Source organism: Mustela nigripes, chromosome 1 (genome assembly GCF_022355385.1).
Source record: "Mustela nigripes isolate SB6536 chromosome 1, MUSNIG.SB6536, whole genome shotgun sequence".
NCBI classification, from domain to species: domain Eukaryota; kingdom Metazoa; phylum Chordata; class Mammalia; order Carnivora; family Mustelidae; genus Mustela; species Mustela nigripes.
The window spans coordinates 135,712,225-135,733,769 of NC_081557.1; the positions used below are offsets into that span (position 1 = coordinate 135,712,225).

At 33.2% G+C, this 21,545-nt stretch overlaps 1 protein-coding gene across 2 annotated transcripts in view; it reads right to left on the bottom strand.

Annotated features, from left to right (window-relative positions):
* Positions 1-21,545, bottom strand: part of TLL1 (tolloid like 1) — a 213,074-nt gene that overhangs the window by 38,381 nt on the left and 153,148 nt on the right. For both annotated transcript variants that reach the window (XM_059374212.1, XM_059374213.1), the window contains 4 exons: positions 12,814-13,009; positions 10,333-10,458; positions 8,120-8,280; positions 4,861-5,041 (listed from right to left, as the gene is read on the bottom strand). In XM_059374212.1, the coding sequence (XP_059230195.1) occupies positions 4,861-5,041; positions 8,120-8,280; positions 10,333-10,458; positions 12,814-13,009 (664 nt within the window). The remainder of the gene's footprint in view (positions 1-4,860; positions 5,042-8,119; positions 8,281-10,332; positions 10,459-12,813; positions 13,010-21,545) is intronic.

Consider the following 21,545-nt stretch of genomic DNA (forward strand, 5'->3'; position numbering starts at 1 on the left):
TGAGGTTTAGTCTCCAAATTCTCTACTATTCACTAATTTAATTCTCATCAATCCACAGATGGCTAGAGAAGAGAGAATGTTCAACTCTCATTGCTGAAATCGTGTGTTATATTCTTTTCAAACAATGAAAGCTAGAATTAAATTTTTTAAGAAACATCAACTTTGCCAAATATTGACATTTTTTTACTTGTATAAAATCCTATTAATATTTCCTTTATTTTTGGCCCATTTAAAAATAACTTTGTTCTGAGTGGAATACAGTTAACCTTGCTTCACCTCTTAAAATAAATAATCTATACCACGTATACCTGTGCAGATTTGCATACTTGTATTCAAATGCACAATCATACAAAATTAAGTTTGGTTTTACTATTGTGCAAATTAAGTGATTAGTGTTAATAGAAAAACAAGTCTCATTCAGTCCAAAAACATAAAAGTAAAATATTTTTGGACCAGACTATCTTCTAGAAAATGCTTATGCTCTTTCTGATGCAGGTAAAAAACTGAGCAGACACACAGTTTTATATCATGTCCAAATAGCTTTACTTTGTCCTAATTTCCTAATTTGCTTTCATATTACATCATTATAAGGTTTTTTAGTATATCCTAAAATCAATAGAGTATATGACACTTTCATTTTTGTAGGGGGCCTTGTGGACCTCCGACGGTATAATACAGTAAGCTTTAAATGTTCAAGCTATACAATTATTGTCTAATGAAAGATTTTTATTATGTTATTTAAGATTTTGAATTAGAATTCATTGTGATGGTCCTTACTCATATATTTGGAATGAACAGAATTCAACAGCTGAGAGTCATTCTTCTGATCCCATTTCTTAGGTCTAAAGAGTGCTTATTTAAAAGTAGAAGCTATATCCAAAAATAACTAGTATCTCTATGTGATTATTTTATTAAATATTTGTACTTGGAAATGATGCTATAAACATTTTATTTTACTGTACACATTCAAAATCTAAATATATTTTTATGTGTCTTTTTTCTTGATGTATCACTGAGCTGCAAGAAAGAATTACTTTTTGAATAACTTTCCTTCCAAATAAAATGGAATCACCTGTGATCAAATATTGCTTCTTCTTTTTATTGAATCCATAAGACTCTGGAAAAAATAGCTGAACATGTTATATTCCTCAGCATGTTTTCATAAATTCACAACCACTTCTGAAATCTTTAGAACACTGATTACAATCAGAAGCATTTAAGACTCAGTCTTCATAAGATATCTCTTGATTAATATATACACTAGAGTAGCACATTTATTCAATAGTCTATAATAAAATATTAAATGACTATAAAGTTAAAATTGTTAAATTTAACTCAACACAAAATACTTGTGTTAAGATTATTAACCTCATTACTATTTATTAACTAATTTATAAAAGATAATTTTAAAAGTTTCTTCACTCTCAAAGTCTATTAGGTAATGTTTGCAAATCTAGAGGCATTTGGGGGTAAAGAAATATGATAGGTGTTTTTCTTCTAAAGTCATTTCAGGGACACCTAGGTGACTCAGTAGGTTAAATGTCCAACTCTTGATTTCAGCTCAGGTCCTAATCTCAGAGTCTTGAGATGGAGCCCCAGTCAGGCTCTGTGCTGAGTGCAGAATCTGCTTAAGATTTTCTCTCTCCCCTTCCCTTCCATCTACCCACTCCCACTCACACATTCTTTATCAAAAATTAATTAATGATTTAAAGCTATTTTGTATTTAAATTGAAAACTGAGAGAAATTGGATAGAAACCATAATGCACCATCTTCCTACCTTAGCACACATTCTTGGTATTTTTTACAGCAACTTTCAGGTTTGTTTCCCCCACATGCTTAGCTATATGCACTGTGCAGATAGTTTCCATTAATGTTTTATCATATACACTTTTTTACCTTATAGGATCAGTAAATCATCTTTATGGTGTAGAAAAGTCCACAAAGTGTATTTGCTATAATTTATTCACCATTTTCCCCCTGTCATGCCATTAGGCTGTTTCAAATTTCTATCACTATAATAGTATATTGTAATCCCTCTTCCAGATTCTGAAACTTTTCTTTAAGTATTCTCAAGAATAAGATTTCTGAAGCAACGTGAATAGTCATTGTAATGACTCTTGATTCCTATGCTAAATTTCTTTCTAAAGAGTTTGTCACAATAAACCCAGTAATGTATTTTGACAAATTCCCCAAGAGTAAATTTTAACAAACAAACAAAAAAACCTTCAATTTTGTTTGCAAAATATAATATCCTCATGGTTTACGTGTCTACTTTCTGGTAAATATAATGAATTATTTGACTTTGAACACATAATTATGTGTTATTATTTAAAGCATTATTAGATATCTAAATAACATTTTCCATGTGAGTAGAGCCTTTCTATTAAAATAGGTGATCTTCTGTAATTATAGTTCTGTATGATGATCATAAGAACATCAGGTAAACATCTGAATTTGCTGTAATCTCTTGATAGCACCACTTTATTATAATGTTTTGTCTTCCTTTTCCTGTGCAAACATCTTCCCACTAACAGAAACTCCTAGGAAATTAAATGTAAAATAAATTTAATACTTATCCAGAACCACAGTATTTTAAATATGAATCTGACAAACTGCTGATATTTTTCAATGTATCAAAAAGAAAGCACAGGAAGTTTACACTTAATAATAGTCATTTTGGACTTTACAAAATAGTAACCTAATAATGAAGTAAAAAATATGTCTGTTGTTTTTCAGGTCAAGAAGATGTTCAGTGTAACACTTAACATGCTCTTTGCAAAAAGCATGATCAGCTTTTAGATAAGCCAAGACAAACTGGGCTTTAAATTCTTTATGACACTAAGCAGTTTATTTAACTCCTCAGCAGCTTCACCTGTCAAGTGAATGTAATAATGAGACTGTGACAGCTTTATTTTGATTACTAAAAAGATGATGCATGCCTGCATAATAAATTCTCAAAATGGTAGCTATCATATGAACACTTGGGGTTTAATTTCCCCCCTTAAACCTCATAGTTCCATTTACTTAACTACCCATATTCCATCAAACAATTTAGTCTAGACTCTAACGAAAGGAATCACTATCACCTAGTTGAATTATACTTTTTAAATATAGCACTGATAAACACCAAAAGCAGACACAACTTCCTAAATGATCTGCACCAGTAAATATGATTTATAGCAAATTAGTTATTATTAACTCAAGTATTACCAAGGTACTTGGATAATGTTATAAAGCACAGTCACATAGAGACAGGAATAGAGTCTATGTCCTTGGATGTGCTGAGGAACAGCATCTTCTTCATGTGCCTTCATATCTGTATTATAAGAATTAAAGTAGCACATTTTATATCTTAATAGTATCCTTCCAAAGACACAATCTATCTTTACATTTTGGAAAGTTTTTCCTAACCAATAATATCAGATAGTGAATTTTAAATAATCTGAGTAGCTTTCAATTTAATCATACTTTGCCACTATATACGTAGCATGCATCCTTTAAAAAAGTAAATATTAAGTAAAATGTATGACTCTGATAAAGCAAAGAGGATTCATAATGTTTTTTTTAATGATAAAATGTATTCACTTTATAATTTCAATATTTAAAATAAATATTTAGGAGGTTCTAAAATGAGAACCTTTGTCTCTAATCACTGGGTCATCTAAAATCTGTAAAACACATATGATATTTGTAAAATAGTGAAGTCTAAGAATGTCCTGCTTTCATCAAAATAGGATAGTAAAATGCTACTTTGAATAACATAAGTCTTAAATTAATGCCTGAGAAGAATTTTTAAAAGGCAATTAAATCTGGGGGAAGGAAGGCATGGAGAATAAGAGAGCCAAGATCCTTTGTATTTTGAGTGTTCCTCTGTGTATGACTTGGACCTCAATGGAACTTGTGAACCATTAACTTCAATTACACTGAAAACCCCAAACAAACCCTGGGCACTGTAAATCTCATTAATTTTAAACACATGGGGATTGGAATAAACGGACTTTGAATTAATTCAATCCAAATTACCTAATATTAAAATATAATTGGAATTCAGTTGCTTTAAATTGCTTGGCAGTCTGAAAGGCAGACTGCTATACTAAGGTTTAGTAAAATTTTGTCTATTTTTGAAGTTTCAGAATATCTTTGTATGTAAGGTATGACTCCAAAATTGGAAAAATAAAGGAATTTCACTGGTGCTTTCATATATTTCTTTAGTGTTGGGACACATTTTATCAAATTTCAGCTCTAGACAAGGGAAATTTTACTATGAGTTGGTTAAACTAAACATTAAATTCGAAACAGAAGTGTCAACTGCTTAATATACTTGATAATCTATTATTCTTAGTAAAATTTGTAATTTCTATATTTGTAGGTTTCATTCTGTTATCCTTTCTAAAGTGATGAGGCAAAGTATGATTTTAATATCAGGTTAACCATAAGTGAAAATATAATCATAAGAGGAATAAGAAATATTTGCTAAATAATAAGAATAAAAAATATGTTGCTAAAAAAAAAAGATAAATCATTTTGAAACAGCTTGCCACTTTTTGGAAGTCTTTTATCATTATCCCTATACACTTATAAAGTCACTGTTTGAAAATATTATTTTAATAATTTTGTGTTATTTGTACTAGCCTTTATAATATTTGATTATTAAGTGTTTGAAAGCTATATTTCATCAGGTCCCCAACTATCAATATTCTAATTATAAGTAAAAAAACTGTTAAACCTAGGATAAATGTGCATGCACTCTATGTCTCTCCAAGTTACATTTCCAGGAAACTATGAAAAGTAGATAATAATGAAAGGCAATCCACCTTCAAAGGCCATGATATGCACATACAGCATGTGAATACTGATACCTGAAAAGAAATGTGCTTTGAAGCCCTTCTTGGATACAGTATTGTCAGATCTGAATTCAATTCTCATATTGTTGAACTGAGACGTGATCACGTCAGGCACTTCGGCACCACAAAATTTGCCATGCAACTTAGACTCAGAGGAAAGGCCACTCCAAATCTCCACATAATCGTATTTGCAAACCTAGAAAAGACATGGTTATGACAGTCACCAGATTTTAAAGTATCAGTGGTTGACATTTATTTTTGAAAAATTTATCATGTTTTTTTCCCCTCTTTACTTCTCTGGTAGTCAAACTGGAATTAATACATAAAGAAAAAAAATCAGGGAAAGAGTCCAAATATGAGGCAGATGGCATGAAAAATAGATTAGAGAATTTTGCTCTATATATAACTATATATATATATAACTATATATAACTCTGTAAGAGTTATATATACCAATGTGTGCCTGTTTACGTATATTTACAGCATGTATCTTTTCCAAAAAATAGAGTTTAGGAGAACTGAGATACATATTTGTTGAGACAATGGTGCTGATGGTTACAAGAACAGTATTTGCTGACTTAAAAAAAAAATTGTTTAAATTTTCACGAAGAACTGTGAAAGAATTTGTCCTGTCTGTCTTATTTAATGCCGACAACAGTGACATGAAACTGATACACCTAGTCTATGAAATGACAATTAACAACAGAAATGTTCCTTTCTATGGTAAAGAAGAGAAAATTGAGGTTCAGAAATTTCTAAATAACTTGTCCAAAATTATACTTATCATATGTAGCACTTCAGGGAAAATAGCACTGAGTTTGGCTTGGTCTGATGCTGTCTCCCAGAAAAACTATGTTCTAATCAGAAAGGCACTCTTAGGAAATTTCAAAGGAGACAGACATTGGAGGATACAGTAAAAAGGATACTTTGCCTTTCAAACTTATCAAACAAATTGATATTTCTTAATTTCTTTGAGTTGCCAGGCACTATAAAATTACTCTTCAGCTATGCTGCAGGATTGCAAACAAATCTATGTGGTGGAATGGAGAGGGGAACTGACAGTACGGTGAAGTAGACTCATTCTGATTTATATGTAATGCACTAACAACACCGAAATGGAAGAAGCTAAGTGAATGCAGGTATCCTCCTAAATTTTACAACTTCCAACAGATGTTTCCATAATACACTTCTCCAAAGTTTCACAGGGCACATTCTAAAGAATACATCTTGCATGAATGACCTTATTACATAAATGTCTAATTAGCAAAGTTTAACAATGCATACAATTGAATCCTGGGGCATGATCTGTACTTTGCAATATGTCAACTCAAATTACTGGTTCTTGTGATATTAATTAGGTGATAAAAAAGCAAAATACCGCTAGGAAAGTTTTCAAAAGTCTTCTATCTACTTTTTTAAAGCTGTAACATCCATTTTCAGAGGGCTCTGACATAGGGTAGGAGAATTTTACCGAGGTTAAAGTTGTTTGACATCATCTTTGCTTTTGTATATCTATATAATAACTAAAACAATGAAGTAAAGTTTTAACTTAACCCAGTAATCTACAAGTCAAGTTTTGGCTCATGCCTTCATTTTAAGAAAATAAGACATCAAACCACAAAAACGGCCTTTCACATAGCAACGTCATTTTACGTTTACGAAACTTGGGATATGTTAGAGAGTTTGTGAAGGATCCTCCCAGGAATAAAGACCACCACCATGGGAAGAATGCTTTCAGAATACAATGACCCATTTATTTCAAACCCTCTACCCTCCTTCCTCCTGAATATAAACTTCCAGACTTCATAGTAACATCTTTCAACTAATGAATCAAAATGTCATATCTGTCACAGCTGATCGCTTTAGAGGAAATGGAGAGAATAGAAGTCATTCAACAACAAGTTCATGTCAAATCACAGAACCAGTAGGGAGATTACCATGTTAAAAAAATGTTGCTCTTATGAAAAGTTTTCTAAAAATGCTGTAAAAATATTTTATTCATTTTAATAGTTCTCTAAATTTCAGGTAATTATTAAGGGAAAATTTTGTTTCATATGGGCAAAGTATGTTAGAAATATAAATAGCAGATTTTGTTATCATAAAACAGAACACACAATGTAAGGAGGATCTTGAAAGGTACACTAAGTTCACCATATTTTAAACTTTATTATCCTTTAAGGAAACACAAAAGTCAGCAACTTCTTTTTACCTCAAAGCCATCAGTAGCACTAAAAAATCCACATAAGCGCCTTGACTACAATTGGCAGAATTAAGAGGAAAAAAGTCATTAAAAAGAGATAAAGAAAAGTGGGGGGAGGGGGAAGAAGCAAAGATACTATACAAAGACAACATAATGGTATAAAATCCACAAATATCATCAACAAGTGTTGCTCAGGAGCATAAATATACTATATTTCTGTTTTTTCACTTCTTTACAAATGTTCAACAGATATATACCAGATACAAAATAATATTTGAGTTAATTTTATCATACTTAGAAGATTTAAATCATGTTCACTTTAAAATAAACACAGAAAAGAAGTCACTAGAAGAAAGGATATGAAAGGATATGGAAATTAGAATAAGAAAAGAAAGTAGGAAAGCTCAAACAAAACTGAAATTCAGCCAATGTTGACCAACCACACAAAGGACACAGCTCTGAAAGTTCTTATTTCTAGGCTTAACATTCCATTTGAATTTGGTGTGTGTGCACTAGCACATAGGAACTCTCAAATAAATGATTTCACTTGTTTGACGTGGTCACATGGAAGAAAACTGGACCTTTATCACAATAAGTTACATTTTATAAAGGAAAGATAGTGTCAACTAAATGTATCTTTGTTAAGATTCAAAGTATAGCAGGTTCTCCTAACTGGCTATATTTGTTATGATTCAACCAGTGGATTTTGAATTTTGATGAACTGTTTTTTTTTTTTTTTTTTTAGAAAATTCTATGTGACATGAAGCTGACCCTATTTTTTTCATAGTTCTTTCACAGATCGAGAAATTACTGTATATTAATACACTATGTAAAACTCCTTCTGGGTATTTTTCAATCTCCCAGAATTAGTCCAAAATATTATCCAATGCCAACAGGAATTACAAGCAATTGTAGAAATGAACAGGAGAACAAAAAAGACGATGACTTCTCTGTGGTTATGCTACTGAAATCCACGCTCCCTCCATTCCTTCCTTCCTTCCGTCCTTCCATTTACCAGTTTGTCTTCAGAGTCCCAAAACACAACAGAAAAAGTTATGTTTATTATTCACTTACTTCATTGCCCTCCAACTCAAAAAACTCAAACTTCATGGAAATTCTGTATTGGGTTGGTGCAACCACCTGCCACACACAGTTTTTATTAGGAGGGTACTCCTTGGGCCATCCTGGAGTGGTTATGGTACCATTAAGCTTGGTAAGAAGTCCACCGCAAGCCGCTAGAAGGAAATAAGAAGACAAGGTTTTCCCCTAATAGAGTCAACCTCTTCTTAGCACCTTTCCACTGACAACCAAATGTCTCAGCATTCAATTTCAATCATCTTCCCGATTTTTCACAATCTAGAAAGATGCAGTCTCTGTTCCTTAGTTTTTAGTACAACTATTTTAATCATCAAATCCCATTCATAAAATGTTAATCCGTAGCTTTGGACCCAAGCAAAATACGGCTGTATGACATTTCAGATCACTTTAAAGTTAAAGAAGCAATATAAAGATAACTGGGTGTCAGTTGTCTTATCTTTTAAATGGGTATAATAATATCTATACCATATTGATGTTAAGAGAATTAATGGAAAGATAAGCATAAAGCACACTACAGTCCAATGTAATGAAACCAAAATCAACTGCTTATTTCTTCAAATTCTTTTTCCCCAAGATAAGCAACTCTTGCAGTTACTTGAGTTAGTAAACAAAATAAACTAGAATAAGGAGGTCATTTTATCATTCCAAAACTCCATTTAACAACTATTTTCTTTATCTTTTGAATGATCTATTTAAAAGGTGTAGCATTTAATATGTTACTTCTCTTCCTTATTGTTAATGAAATTAGCAAAATAATGGAATCCAAACAAAAGAGAACATATATTGTACAAGGTATGTAATTAATTCCAAGGGAGTCAAGAGTTACCTAAAGTAACCAGTCTCTTTAACAGCCTTTGTGTGTATACATGCACGAGCGCACGCATGCATGTGTGTGTGTATTATTGCATTTATAAATGTATTGTAAAAATAACCGGTACTTTCATATTTACCACTTTTTGGTGAATTATTAAAAAGTAAAATAATTATTTTTAGGCATCACACAGAACTAATAGTATTTGGTATATAATGTTCTCTGTTTTAAAGATATTACATTGCCTTCATAACTGTGTCTATTTTATTCTAGTACAGAGAACAGATTAGTAGTTTCATAGATAGGATGGAGACCTTTGCCCAAGAGAAAATTTTAAATTTTTAAGTAGAAACGGATAGTCTCTGACTTTTTTTATTTAGGTCAGTTAAGGGTATGGCATTTATTCATTAAGCAAATAAGTCTGTCACCTTTACCACTGTTATGTCCTGTATTACAGATACAGTAGAGAACAAGGTGCTCATTTTGGGGAGTTTACATTTAACATTTTTGTGAGAACCACCACAAGTCAACTTCATAATTATGTAACTATAAGTAATGTTAAACTGCTACAAGTTCTATGAAGATGATTTTGGCAGACATGTTGAGAGACGAATCAAGGAGGATAGAACAGAGGAAGGAAGATAAGCCCCTTTATGTTGTAACTTAAGTATGGGGCTTGACATAGGGTGGCACAGGGGACGTGAGGGGGAAAAAAGAGCAGCTTTAAATTCTGAAGGAAGTGATCATTAAGACATGGCAACAAAACATTGCGTAGGAAATATCTTAGAATGTATAGAGGAAATGGAGAAAACACAGCAAAATCTCTTGTTTATGAATCATTTATTAATAAAACAGATTTATCTCCTGCTTTATGTCTGTGCTAGATGCTGGAAATACAAAAATAATTCAGATTCAGGATTCTGCACTTTAGTAAGGGAGAGGTACCCATAAACTATGTTTAAAAAAAAGTAAAAATAAATGGTAGATGGATGGATAAAATCTAGACCTAGACAGAGATAAAAATAGAAATATATATATAGAGAGAGAGATGATATAGGTAAATAGAGTAAGAAAGAGAGAGGGAGAGAGAGGAGAAATACATAGAAATATACATCAGATAAACAAGATGGCCTGATAACCAAAGGAGGAAATGACTGATTCTGTAACAAGCACACAGGCAACGCTTCATGTTAACAATGACTACCAACTGAGTCTTACCAGTTGAGGAAAGAGATTACTGTAGAGGAAAGGAAGGGAGGCAGACGAAAAGAGAATGAGAAGGTATTAAAGAAAGAAGGAATGGGGTGGCTGGGGTGGGGTCGGGGCACGGGGTAGTGCAGGTTCATGCAGGGAGCTCTACATGCAAATGCGACCCTACCTTCACAGCTCCTCTTGTCAGGTCCTAGCTCATAACCAGGCTCACAAGCACACTGATAACTTCCCAGTGTGTTCAGACACCGCTGCTCACAGCCCCCACGGTCAGGTTTGGCACACTCGTCTTCCTCTACAAAGATGTCGAGAGAGGTAGAGAACAACCAGAGTATAACGTTTTACATACTAGGGTGTAAATTTTTTTTTAAATAGGACACTTAATAACTGAATGAAACGAAAACAACTGATCTCTTCTACAAAGGAGCAGGAACAACTTGCAAGCCTTTGATACATGGTATACCAGAATTCATGTTGCTGTAATCTAAGAGTTGTGTTAAGAACCAAGGGAAGGACTAGAAACATAGCAGTGCCAACCGAAGATCACGTTATCTTCAACATATATGTGGGTTGTTTGCTTTTTTGTTTTTTCTAATTTCAAGGTCAAAGGGAAATCTTACACCACAGAGAATGCCCAGAATAAAATAGAAAAACTTATTGAAAAAACAGCTTCACTTGTTGATTTCATAGTATAATTTGCTAGATATTCTGAAAAATGCTTTTAAAGAAATGCCATTATCAAGAAACAGCTTATGGTGAGTATAAATTGAAAGAAAATTCTGAAATTTACTGGACCTCTTTAAAGTATTCAGTGTTTTTTATATAGACATATTGATCCAGGAAATAGAAAAATTCCATATTTTGTAACTACATACACTATTTTATTGTATATGGAAACATTAAAATGTATATATGAAAATATATAAATATATATGTATGAAAAATATACAGTATTAAAACAATGTACATGACAAGGTATACCCTAATCTCAATTCCCAGGGGTAATCAAGTATGAGTTAAGAAAATAGCAAACAGGGGCACCTGGGTGGCTCAGTAGGTTAAAACCTCTGCCTTCTGCTCAGGTCATGATCCCAGGGTCCTGGGATCGAGCCCCACATTGGGCTCTCTGCTCAGCAGGGAGCCTGCTTTCCCCTCTCTCTCTCTGACTGCCTCTCTGCCTACTTGTGATCTCTGTCTGTCAAATAAATAAATAAAATATTTAAAAAAAAAAAAAAGAAAATAGCAAACAATATTCTTGGAGAAATTCTTCACTGGCCAAACTCCAAGCCTTTTTTTTTTTAAAGATTTTATTTATTCATTTGAAAGACAGAGAACACAAATAGGCAGAGAGGCAGGCAAAGAGAGAGGAAGGGAAGCAGGTTCCCCGCTGAGCAGAGAGCCAGGAGCAGGGCTCCATCCCAGGACCCTAGGATCATGACCTGGGCCTAAGGCAGAGGCTTTAACCCATTGAGCCACCCACGCGCCCCATTCCAAGCATTTTTGATAACCAAATATATAAGCGTCATAGGAGAGAATCTTGATGGTATGTTTCTTCTACTATAAAATACTACAAAACTAATGCATATATATGTAAAATTTAATGGATACTTTGAATGCATTTAGTGAAACTACCAGGGTTCTCTGCCTTTCAAATCATATGGTAAATACCTAAGTAATTCTCAGGGAAAATACAATATTATACTATTCTTTAAATAACACAATGTTGGGTTATTAATTGCACTAAATTTTGACATACACAACCTAATCCATCATTTATTCTATAAAAGTCAATGTAAAATTTTTTTTTCTCTCCCAGTAAAAGTTTTATTTTATAATGACATACTTAATGTTAAGTGACTATGAATTTTCTAAATGCAAATTTTTATGCTATTTGCACTAAAATGGTTTTGTTTGGGGGTGCCTGTGTGGTACAGCTGTTTAAGGGTCTGACTCTTGGTTTTGATCTCAGGATCTTGAGATTAAGCCCTGAGTCGGGTTCTGTGCTCAGCATGGAGTCTGTGTGAGGATTCTCTCTCTCTTCCCTCCATACCCTCTCAAATAAATAAGTCAACTTTTAAAAATAAATAAATAAAATGGTTCTTTTTACTTCAGTAATGCACACCAAATAAGGGAGATGAAAATATACTAATATTTGGATATGTGATTTAAAATTAAAGCTGGTCAATAATAATTCTTTGCCAAAGGACATTTTAGGTATCAGAAGAGTCTGCTAAGGAAGGCCCTACATTATTTCCAACATGGTGAAACATTATTCTCTACAAGGTGGTTTAGAAACACTGTCACCTGGAAATAAATTGATGAATGACTTCTTCTGGATACAAATTTTATGTTGACTACATTGCAAATGTTTTTTCCCTGTTTAAATTCCCTTTCTGGATTTTGCCATTTTGAGTATTTCATAAAAATGGATGGTAGGATATCCTAATGGAGTTCCTGCCCTGTGCTACAAAGTTCAAAATTCCAGTATTTTACCAATGATCTTTTACAAAAAGTCATTCAAATATGCCTAATGCACAGTGCATGATTAACTTCCAGTATTACTTTTCTGTAGTTCTCTCTTAACTCAATATTAAATATCACATTTTCCCCTAACAAAGAAAATCTCGTACTTTGAATTACTTCAAATTACCTTTAAAGAAATTGGCAGCAAATCCTGCCTTGTTCACAGTTCCATCAGAAACAAATTTCATCCACAAGGTATTGGAGGTAGATCTGATATCTTCAGGTTTATCATAACCACAGAAACGTCCTATCAAAGGACTATTTTCACTGGTTCCGTCTCGAACTTCCAGGTAGTCATAGGCACAGTTGTCATGTCTTTCAATCTGCAACAATAAAAATATGGGAAGATACATCTCATTAATAGATAAAACAATTTTTGTAGAAAGAGCATTATGTGTTCTCAGTGCCATAGTACTGACAGGGTCATATAACAAGTTACTTATACCAAATGGGAGCTCTTCTTGTGAGCATGCGTGACCATATCTATACCACTCATGAATAAAGGGCCTATTTTTCTGGTTCACAGAGACACATAAATCTATGGAACTGCGTGTCCACATGCATCAAAATCAACATAAGTTAGCTGCATTTAAAAAAAGTAAAATAAAATATAAGTACTAATTTTTTTGCAAAAAAGAGCTAAAAAAAATCCAGACTTAAAATTATCATTAACAATCTGAATCAGGTATTCATAAGCAATGTATAATTTGTTCTGTAACATAAAAATTGCTGTTAGTTCATCAACGAAACTATTAATTTATTCATAGAGAAGTCTGATTCAACTCTGTTGATAAATATTGCACTGTTTTAAGTTATACATCTCTTTTTAAAGGAAAATTTGGTAATATGAAATTACATACTTCCTAGTCTATGTAATTCTTTACCCATAGTCAGCATAGCTGTAGCAAGACTATTGTATGTAGAATCAACACTGGCTATTCCTTCCTCAGAGTAACCTGTCTGTTCAGGTGAGCCCTTTTACCCCAATACACTCTTCTTAATCCATATAACCTGCAGGAACTCAATCTCTTTCCTTAAAACATTAAATGCAAGTAAGAACTCAGACCCAAAAAGCTTTAGGAAGAACTTCATGCTCATGGACCTATGTTTTAGCCCCAAACTTCTAAAAACAACAAACCAAAATTTACAAATTGTTTTTCAAACTATAAAACAATTTCTAAATAAAGTTCTTACCTTTTTTCCTACATAAAATGGGTATTAGCCCCAAACTCTTAATAAATTAAATACTTATTAGATATTTAAATCTAGAAAATACAAACACCTAAAATCAATAAGCCATGCAAAGTATCACATCCTGTCAACTCACATTCAACATACAATTCACTAATTTATGGAATTCTTCTATTAACAAAAAACGAATGTCAGAGAATACATTCATTCCATGGAACCATGGTCTGAATTGACAACTGCTGGTATAGCTGGTTGAAGAATCTATTTCATAATTTTGTCAATACATTAAGAATGATAACCTTCAAATGAGATACCATGCGGACAAATAGAAAACAGATTCTGAAGGACAGATTAGATCAGAACTAATTATTACATTTGCTGCTCATCTTTTCCCAACCACAAATCAGGATGCATTCACTCCTTCAATGAATATTCAGTGTCTGCTCAATACTAGGCGTTCTTCTCACTGCTTGGTGTGCATCCTTTAGCAAAATAACAAAGAGCCTCACCCTCTTGGACCTTACATGCTACTGTTGGGTAGAGAGCAAAGAGATAACAGACAAGATAAACAGTGAAATCATAAAATATTTGCAACCAATAAATTCTATGGAGAAATATGAAGTGAAACAAGATGAAAGGTATGAAAAGTGAGGAAGCAAAGTTTATAATCTTAAATTATACCATCAGTAGGTACACTTTGGGTTTGATTTACAAATCATGTTTTTTTCCTAAAAATGTGTTTTCTCTGCATGTGGAATTAAGGGAAAGAATGGGAAAATGTTCACTATAAAAAGTATCTCACTTTTGGGCAGCTGGGTGGCTTAGTGGGTTAAGCCTCTGCTTTCAGCTTGGGTCATGATCTCAGGGTCCTGGAATGGAGTTCCGTATCAGGCTCTCTGCTCAGCAGGGAGCCTGCTTCCTCCTCTCTCTCTCTCTCTCTCTGCTTGCCTCTCTGCCTACTTGTGATCTCTCTCTGTCAAATAAATTTTAAAAAAAAGTATCTCACTTTTTAAAGCATATTTTTAAGACTACAGCTGTTTAAATGGAGAGATGGCCTGGGAGAGCTAACAGTGATACTGGTAACTTAATTAGTCACCAGGGATGACAAGGCCAATCTGACCAGGTATATTTTATGTTGTCTTTTCTCAGTCTTTAATATACTCCTTCCAAAATCACCGTTCTCTATAAATATGAAAACATTTCCAGATGGCCAAAGGGCTTTCTTCGGTCAGGGGGACACATTTTCATCCCAAACTCTCCAGGTATAGGCTTGATAAAAGAATGAGCAACACTGAACTGGTGACAAACTGTAGAAAATAAGAGAGGTCTCAGCAAGCTCCCCTCACCTGCCTGGGTGAGAGGCACAGAACAGATTGCTCCTGACTCAGGAATCATTTTGGAAGAAAAGGGAAAGAATAAATTAGAAGAAGAAAGGAAGTGAGAATATACAATAAAGGGGCTGCTTTTCATAGGTCAACTAAGAAAAATAAAATTGGTTGATATTATAAGCCATACTAAAAAAACAAGAAGCCTAATTAGAAAGTGTTATTAATTACTGTTTTGAGGAAACAATGGCTTTCAAAAATTACTATGTTAACAAGGAAGAAACCAAGATAGACACTACCAAAAAAGAAACCAAAAAAACCTGTACTTTGTTCTTCTAATAGACACATAATGGATCTCTTTTTAAATTTCAACTTAAATTATCTGTATATTTACTCTTTACTTAGCAAAAAATTAGAGGTTTAAATATTTTATATGATAAAGTATAAATATTTCATGGATAAAAGGCATGAAAATGGTCAATTTCAGGATTAATTCTACTGTTACCTATTTATGAATTATGTATTTCATACATATTAAATATTATGCACTTTGTGTAAGGGGTAACTCAACAGAAACTTATATTGTATTTTCACAAAGCAAATGCAGTTGTTCCTGCCTAGAATGTAAAATGTACCTCATATATATGAATTTATGATATTTAGAAATGCATTATCCCTTTACAACACTCCTAGATATCTTATCAATGACCTCAACGATCTTTACTTATTTTTCAGTATAACTCTATTAATTCAATTGTAATGTGTGCACAATGAATCTGCCCTATTGGTGTTAATTATGATTATAGCTCTTCAACTACATCTATACAAGAGTAATGATGGTGAGCACAAATGAAAGTTTGAGTTGTTTTAGTTATGTCATTTATGTAACATTTTCTTCAGCTATATCAATTACTTTATAAATTAATATACAGAATGGATAGAAATAAATATGGTTGAGGCTAAAAAGTGGATAAGTCCATTGGTATTTTGCCAGTAAGCTCCATGAGAAGGAAGAACAACAAAGTCAATGATTTATAAAAACAAAAAAGAAAAAGCAGTTTCTTTTGGAGTTACAGCATGGACCCAGTTCCTATCTAAAACCTGAATGCAATGTCGTGCACAATTACACATCTAATAAATATGTTTTGATAATGATGATGCTGATTTATTACAGACTTCAAGATAATCAGAGCACAAACCATATACAAATGTGACAAGTTTATCGTAATGTAAACAGACCTAATATGTACATACAGAACACAACAAAAGTGACAGTTAGCACTGAACAGTTTTTAGGCAACTGAAATTTAAAAGATACTAGAAGGAGATTGAAACACACAGAAAAGAAAGAATGAGTACAAAGGTTAGCCAGAAGGGATTAATATTATATTTCATTACTGTGTAGAGCTCATGCCTTTACTGGCAGGTTAGAAAAGAAGCATGGAAAAGCTGAGTGATGTTTATTTAGCAAGAACTAAAATCAATTAAATGCAACCTAAAGTTGTTAGCCGCTCATTCTAAAACTGCAAACCAGTGCTGAGTTTTGTGGTCAAAAGAAAGGACCAGGCCCAGACTTAGGATCCATTCATACACTTGGTCTTCATTTTATAATCGAATTTCCAAATAAATATTACAAAAAAATCTACCTCATTATTTGTAAAAAGCTCCCAAAACTCCAAAACTTCTAGATAATGATTTCAATAAAAGCTCCTCGATATTCCATGAAAAACTAAAATTAGATTGAGAAGTTCTCCACTTGATTCAATAATCCCACTTCAGGGTATATATCTAAAAAATTGAAAGCAAGGGGGCTCCTGGGTGGCTCAGTGGGTAAAGCTTCTGCCTTCCACTCAGGTCATGTTCTCAGGGTCCTGGGATCAAGCCCCATGTTGGGCTCTCTGCTGCGCCTACTTGTGATCCCTCTCTCTCTGTCAAATAAATAAATAAGATCTTTAAAAAAAAAATTGAAAGCAGGTCTGAAAGAGATATTTGTACTTTCATGTTTATACCAGCATCATTCACACTAACCAAAGGTGGAAGCAATCCAAATGTCCATCAATGGATGAATAAATCAACAAAATGCCAAATATATATGCATGGAATGTTCTTCAGCTTTAAAAAGAAAGGAAATCCTTTCATGTGCTACAACATGGATGAACCTTGCAGATGTTACACTGAGTGAAGTAGAGTCAGAAAAAGGCAAGAACCAGATGATTCCACTTACATGAGGTACCTAGAGTAGTCAAATTCATAGTGACAGAAAGTAGAAATGTGCTTGCCAGCACTTGGAGGCAGGGGAGAAAGAGGAGTTGTTTGGGGGTATAAAGTTTCAGTTTTGCAAGATGAAAAGAGTTTTGGGGACTGGTTGCACAATGTGTATGAACCTAACACTACTGAACTGTATACTTTAAAAATGTACAAGATAGTACATTTAAGATAGTAAATTTTGTATTTTTTTTTTACTATAATAATGAAAACAACCCTCTCCTATGACTGTTAACAATGTAGTTTTAAAATATAATTAATATAATCCACTACACAAATGATTCAACTTCTACCAATAATATAATTTAAAATCGTATACCCAGGGAACAATGCTAAACTCATTATTTTTTGCTTTGGAGGAAAAAATGTTCAATGAAAGTGTGACTAAAAAACAATGTAGATTAGCATTCATCATTAAAAATTAATTTGGGGAATTTCCATATCTGTGTAGATTTCCCATATGTATACTACTACATACACTCTTGTTAAAATGATAAAAATAAATTAATTTTAATAATGGGAATATTGCAGTAGAGTCTAAGACATAATGCTATCAACAAAAGGAATTTTATAAAAAAGAAGAAAAGCTTAATAAAGATCATTATTTTAAAATTTGTTACTATCAGACTTAGTATTTCATTATTTAATAATTATTTTATTATTATTATTTAGTATTAATTAATATTAACACACAGATCATTACAGCTCAAAAACAGAGAAAAAATATATACATCCAACCATGTGATAATGAAAATCATGAGTGTGGGTTAGGTCTACTTCCATGTGATTTGGATTTTTTAATGCTGCCATTCTAGCTTTTTCTTTCATGACAGTTACTTCTAAGTCATTCTTAAATTTAATAAATATTCACTGAAGGGTGCCTGGGTGGCTCAGTTGGTTAAGCGGCAGTCTTCGGCTCAGGTCATGATCCCAGAGTCCCGAGATCAAGTCCCGCATCAGGCTCCCACCTCCACAAGGAGCCTGCTTCTCCCTCTGACTTTCTCCCCTCTCATGCTCTCTCTCACTCTCTTGCTCAAATAAAAATAAATAAAATCTAAAAGAAATATTCACTGAAAACTTACTATTGACAGAAAATATACATTTGAAAATGTATAAACGGTGGTGAATAAAATAGACATGTCCCTGACTGACAAACATATGCTGATTAAACACCACAAATACACAAATGAAGACAGCTATAAAGGAAAAGATTTAATAATATGAGGGCATATAGACACCTCTCTCTGCTACCAGGATCTGGGTTCAATAGCGTACGTCCATGGAATGGATTTCAGTCACAATGCTACTAATTATGAACTGTGTGACCTTGGGCAAGTTTATTTAAATGAACACATGCTAATCTTTCAGAGTAGAAATACAGCCTAAACCATAAATCTGAAGAGCTACTTAATTATCTTTTAAATCATCAACCAATATGTATTCTTAGCCAAACATCCAAAAACAGTAAATGGCAAACAGAAAAATGTTAACTAATTAAGATCTCTTTGTCTTGGCTTCCTAGGTCATTTAAAAGACTACTTAACTTAAACAATATAAAATATTTAAAGGAATTAAAGGATTACTTGTAGTCAGGCAATCCTCAAAGTATCAAGATAAGAACTTTTGAACATAGTTTACAATTGTGCAGCTTGCAGTAATAATGGGTAAGACTATTAAACATTTGTGATTTTTCTAAGGGAAGTACAACCAAATCAGAGTGTATAGAAAGGCTGACAAGTACCTCAAACTTAATCCCACTTAAATTAATGTATGTGGGGATTTCAGTGTAAACATAAGTAAGCTCCAGATTTATTTTACTTCTTTTCCGCTTTGTGGACATTTCTTTGAAGTTGTTACTATAAACATTTCCAATCTCCCAAACTTTTACTCTTCTGTATTTCTGCACACTGAAAGTGCTTGCACAAAGCAGTAATATAGAGGTTTCTTTACAAACAACTCCAAAATTATTTCTGAAATGATCTACATCCTCATTCAGACCTACTGCAGTATTGGTCTTAAGAAGAAATGTGTCATAACTACTAGAGAAGAACAAGGTTCCCAAATGGTAAAATTACAGATGTATCAGAAGTCTATTGACCACCAAACAGTATCCTTTCCTACTCAAAGATACCTGAAATTCATTAGCAAAGACCCTTGTTCGGATTTTCTTTCTGTACTCCCATTAAAATCTAAGCATTGAAGACCTAAAGTCACAACATAAATTCACAGAAAGGTATAGATAAAGGATAACTATTAAGTTCTTCATGGTGGATTTCAACAAAATGATGGACATATTTATATTTAGGCCCCTTTTACCTAAGGGGAAAGTATAACATAGAGAATACAACAAAAATAAAAAGTTACAAAAATAAGAGTTTGTTTTGTTTTGTTTTTAGATAGATATATTTATTTATTTGACAGACAGAGATCACAAGTAGGCAGAGAGGCAGGAAGAGAGAGAGAGAGGAGGAAGCAGGCTCACTCCCGAACAGAGAGCCCAAAGCGGGGCTCGATCCCAGGACCCTGAGATCATGACCTGAGCCAAAGGCAGAGGCTTTAACCCACTGAGCCACCCAGGTGCTCCCAAAATAAGAGTTTTTAAATAAAGGCAAAGACTGATATCAATGAATAAAACTGTTTGATCAGACAAAACCACAAAACACTAAGAAGATGTGAGAACTTTTATACTTACACATCTTCAAAATAAAATGTAAAGCCAAAGACTGAAAATACATTATGTAAATAAAAATAAATTGATATAAACAGATACAAATCAACTAGGTGAAACAAATCACCTAATGACCACCAGAACAAATTAAAAATATATACATGATTGATTCTCAGTATTCATGGTAGTTAAGTTCTATAAAGTTGCTGAAAACACTGAATTAGTAAATACTGATTCATTCCTTCTGAGAAAATACAGAATACAGAATTGGGTTCTGGTGAGCTTTTGACAAATCTTTTGTCAACCAATCATTCATAACCTGGTTTCATGTGTGTTTCTCTTTAAAGACACCTTAATATATGTTGCCAATTCATTAATACAATTCACAGCTAACTGCATTATAATGCATGCCTGAATAATGTTTATCTAACCCATACATTTTCTCCATAAAACACATCATAGCTGGGGATGAGCATGTCAGATGACTCAAATATTATGCAGCTCTGTATATGTCCATGAATGACCCAGAAAACATCATGAGTATTGATTTGGGGGTTACAAATATATTTTAGTTAGTATGCAGTTTGCAGATACAGTAATCTGTGAATAATGAATATTGATTATACCTGGATTTTGATGCTGGTTTAGTACTTGCTCAAATGATACTAAGTTAATGACATAAGTTCATTTCCCTTATCTAGAAGATTTAAATGATATATTAGAGCATCTCTAAATTCCTTGTCACTTCTGAATTTCTTAGACCTGAGGATCTATCCAAATTGAGCCATATGACATATCAGCTCCTGCATAAACTAAACTCTTCTTAGCTGTCTAGGGTTGCCTCCTTCTACACAGAAATTTATATGTATATTTGATAAAAGAAGGATATATTGCTTTCTACCCACCAATCATCATGCACGCTCACACTCCTTTACCTATAATCCATCCATTCTTTCATCCCCCCATTATCATGTATGAATCCCACATCTAGTGGTGTTGGAAATATGGTGATCAACAAGATAGGTTAAGATCCTTACCCTTTGGTGATCATATTTTAGTGAGAGAGACAGTAACCATGTAAATGAACAGATCCATAACCTAAATCCCAATAGTAGTAAGCGCAAGAAATTAAAATGAAACAGAATAATGGTATGTAGACAGACAATTATAGGTCAGAATATATTTTAAATAGAGTTACCACGCAGGACTTTCTGAAGAGGCAATGAGTAAGAGATCCAAATGAAATGAGAGGAATAAAAGCATAGATTTAGAAGTAGAAGAGCGTCAATGACAAATGCTATAAGATTGAGTAAACTTGGTATTTCCACGGAAGAGAAAGAAGACCAAAGAGATCGACTCAGAGGGAGTGTGAGGCAGCTTGGGACCCATTGTGGGTTGTCTTGGTCTGGG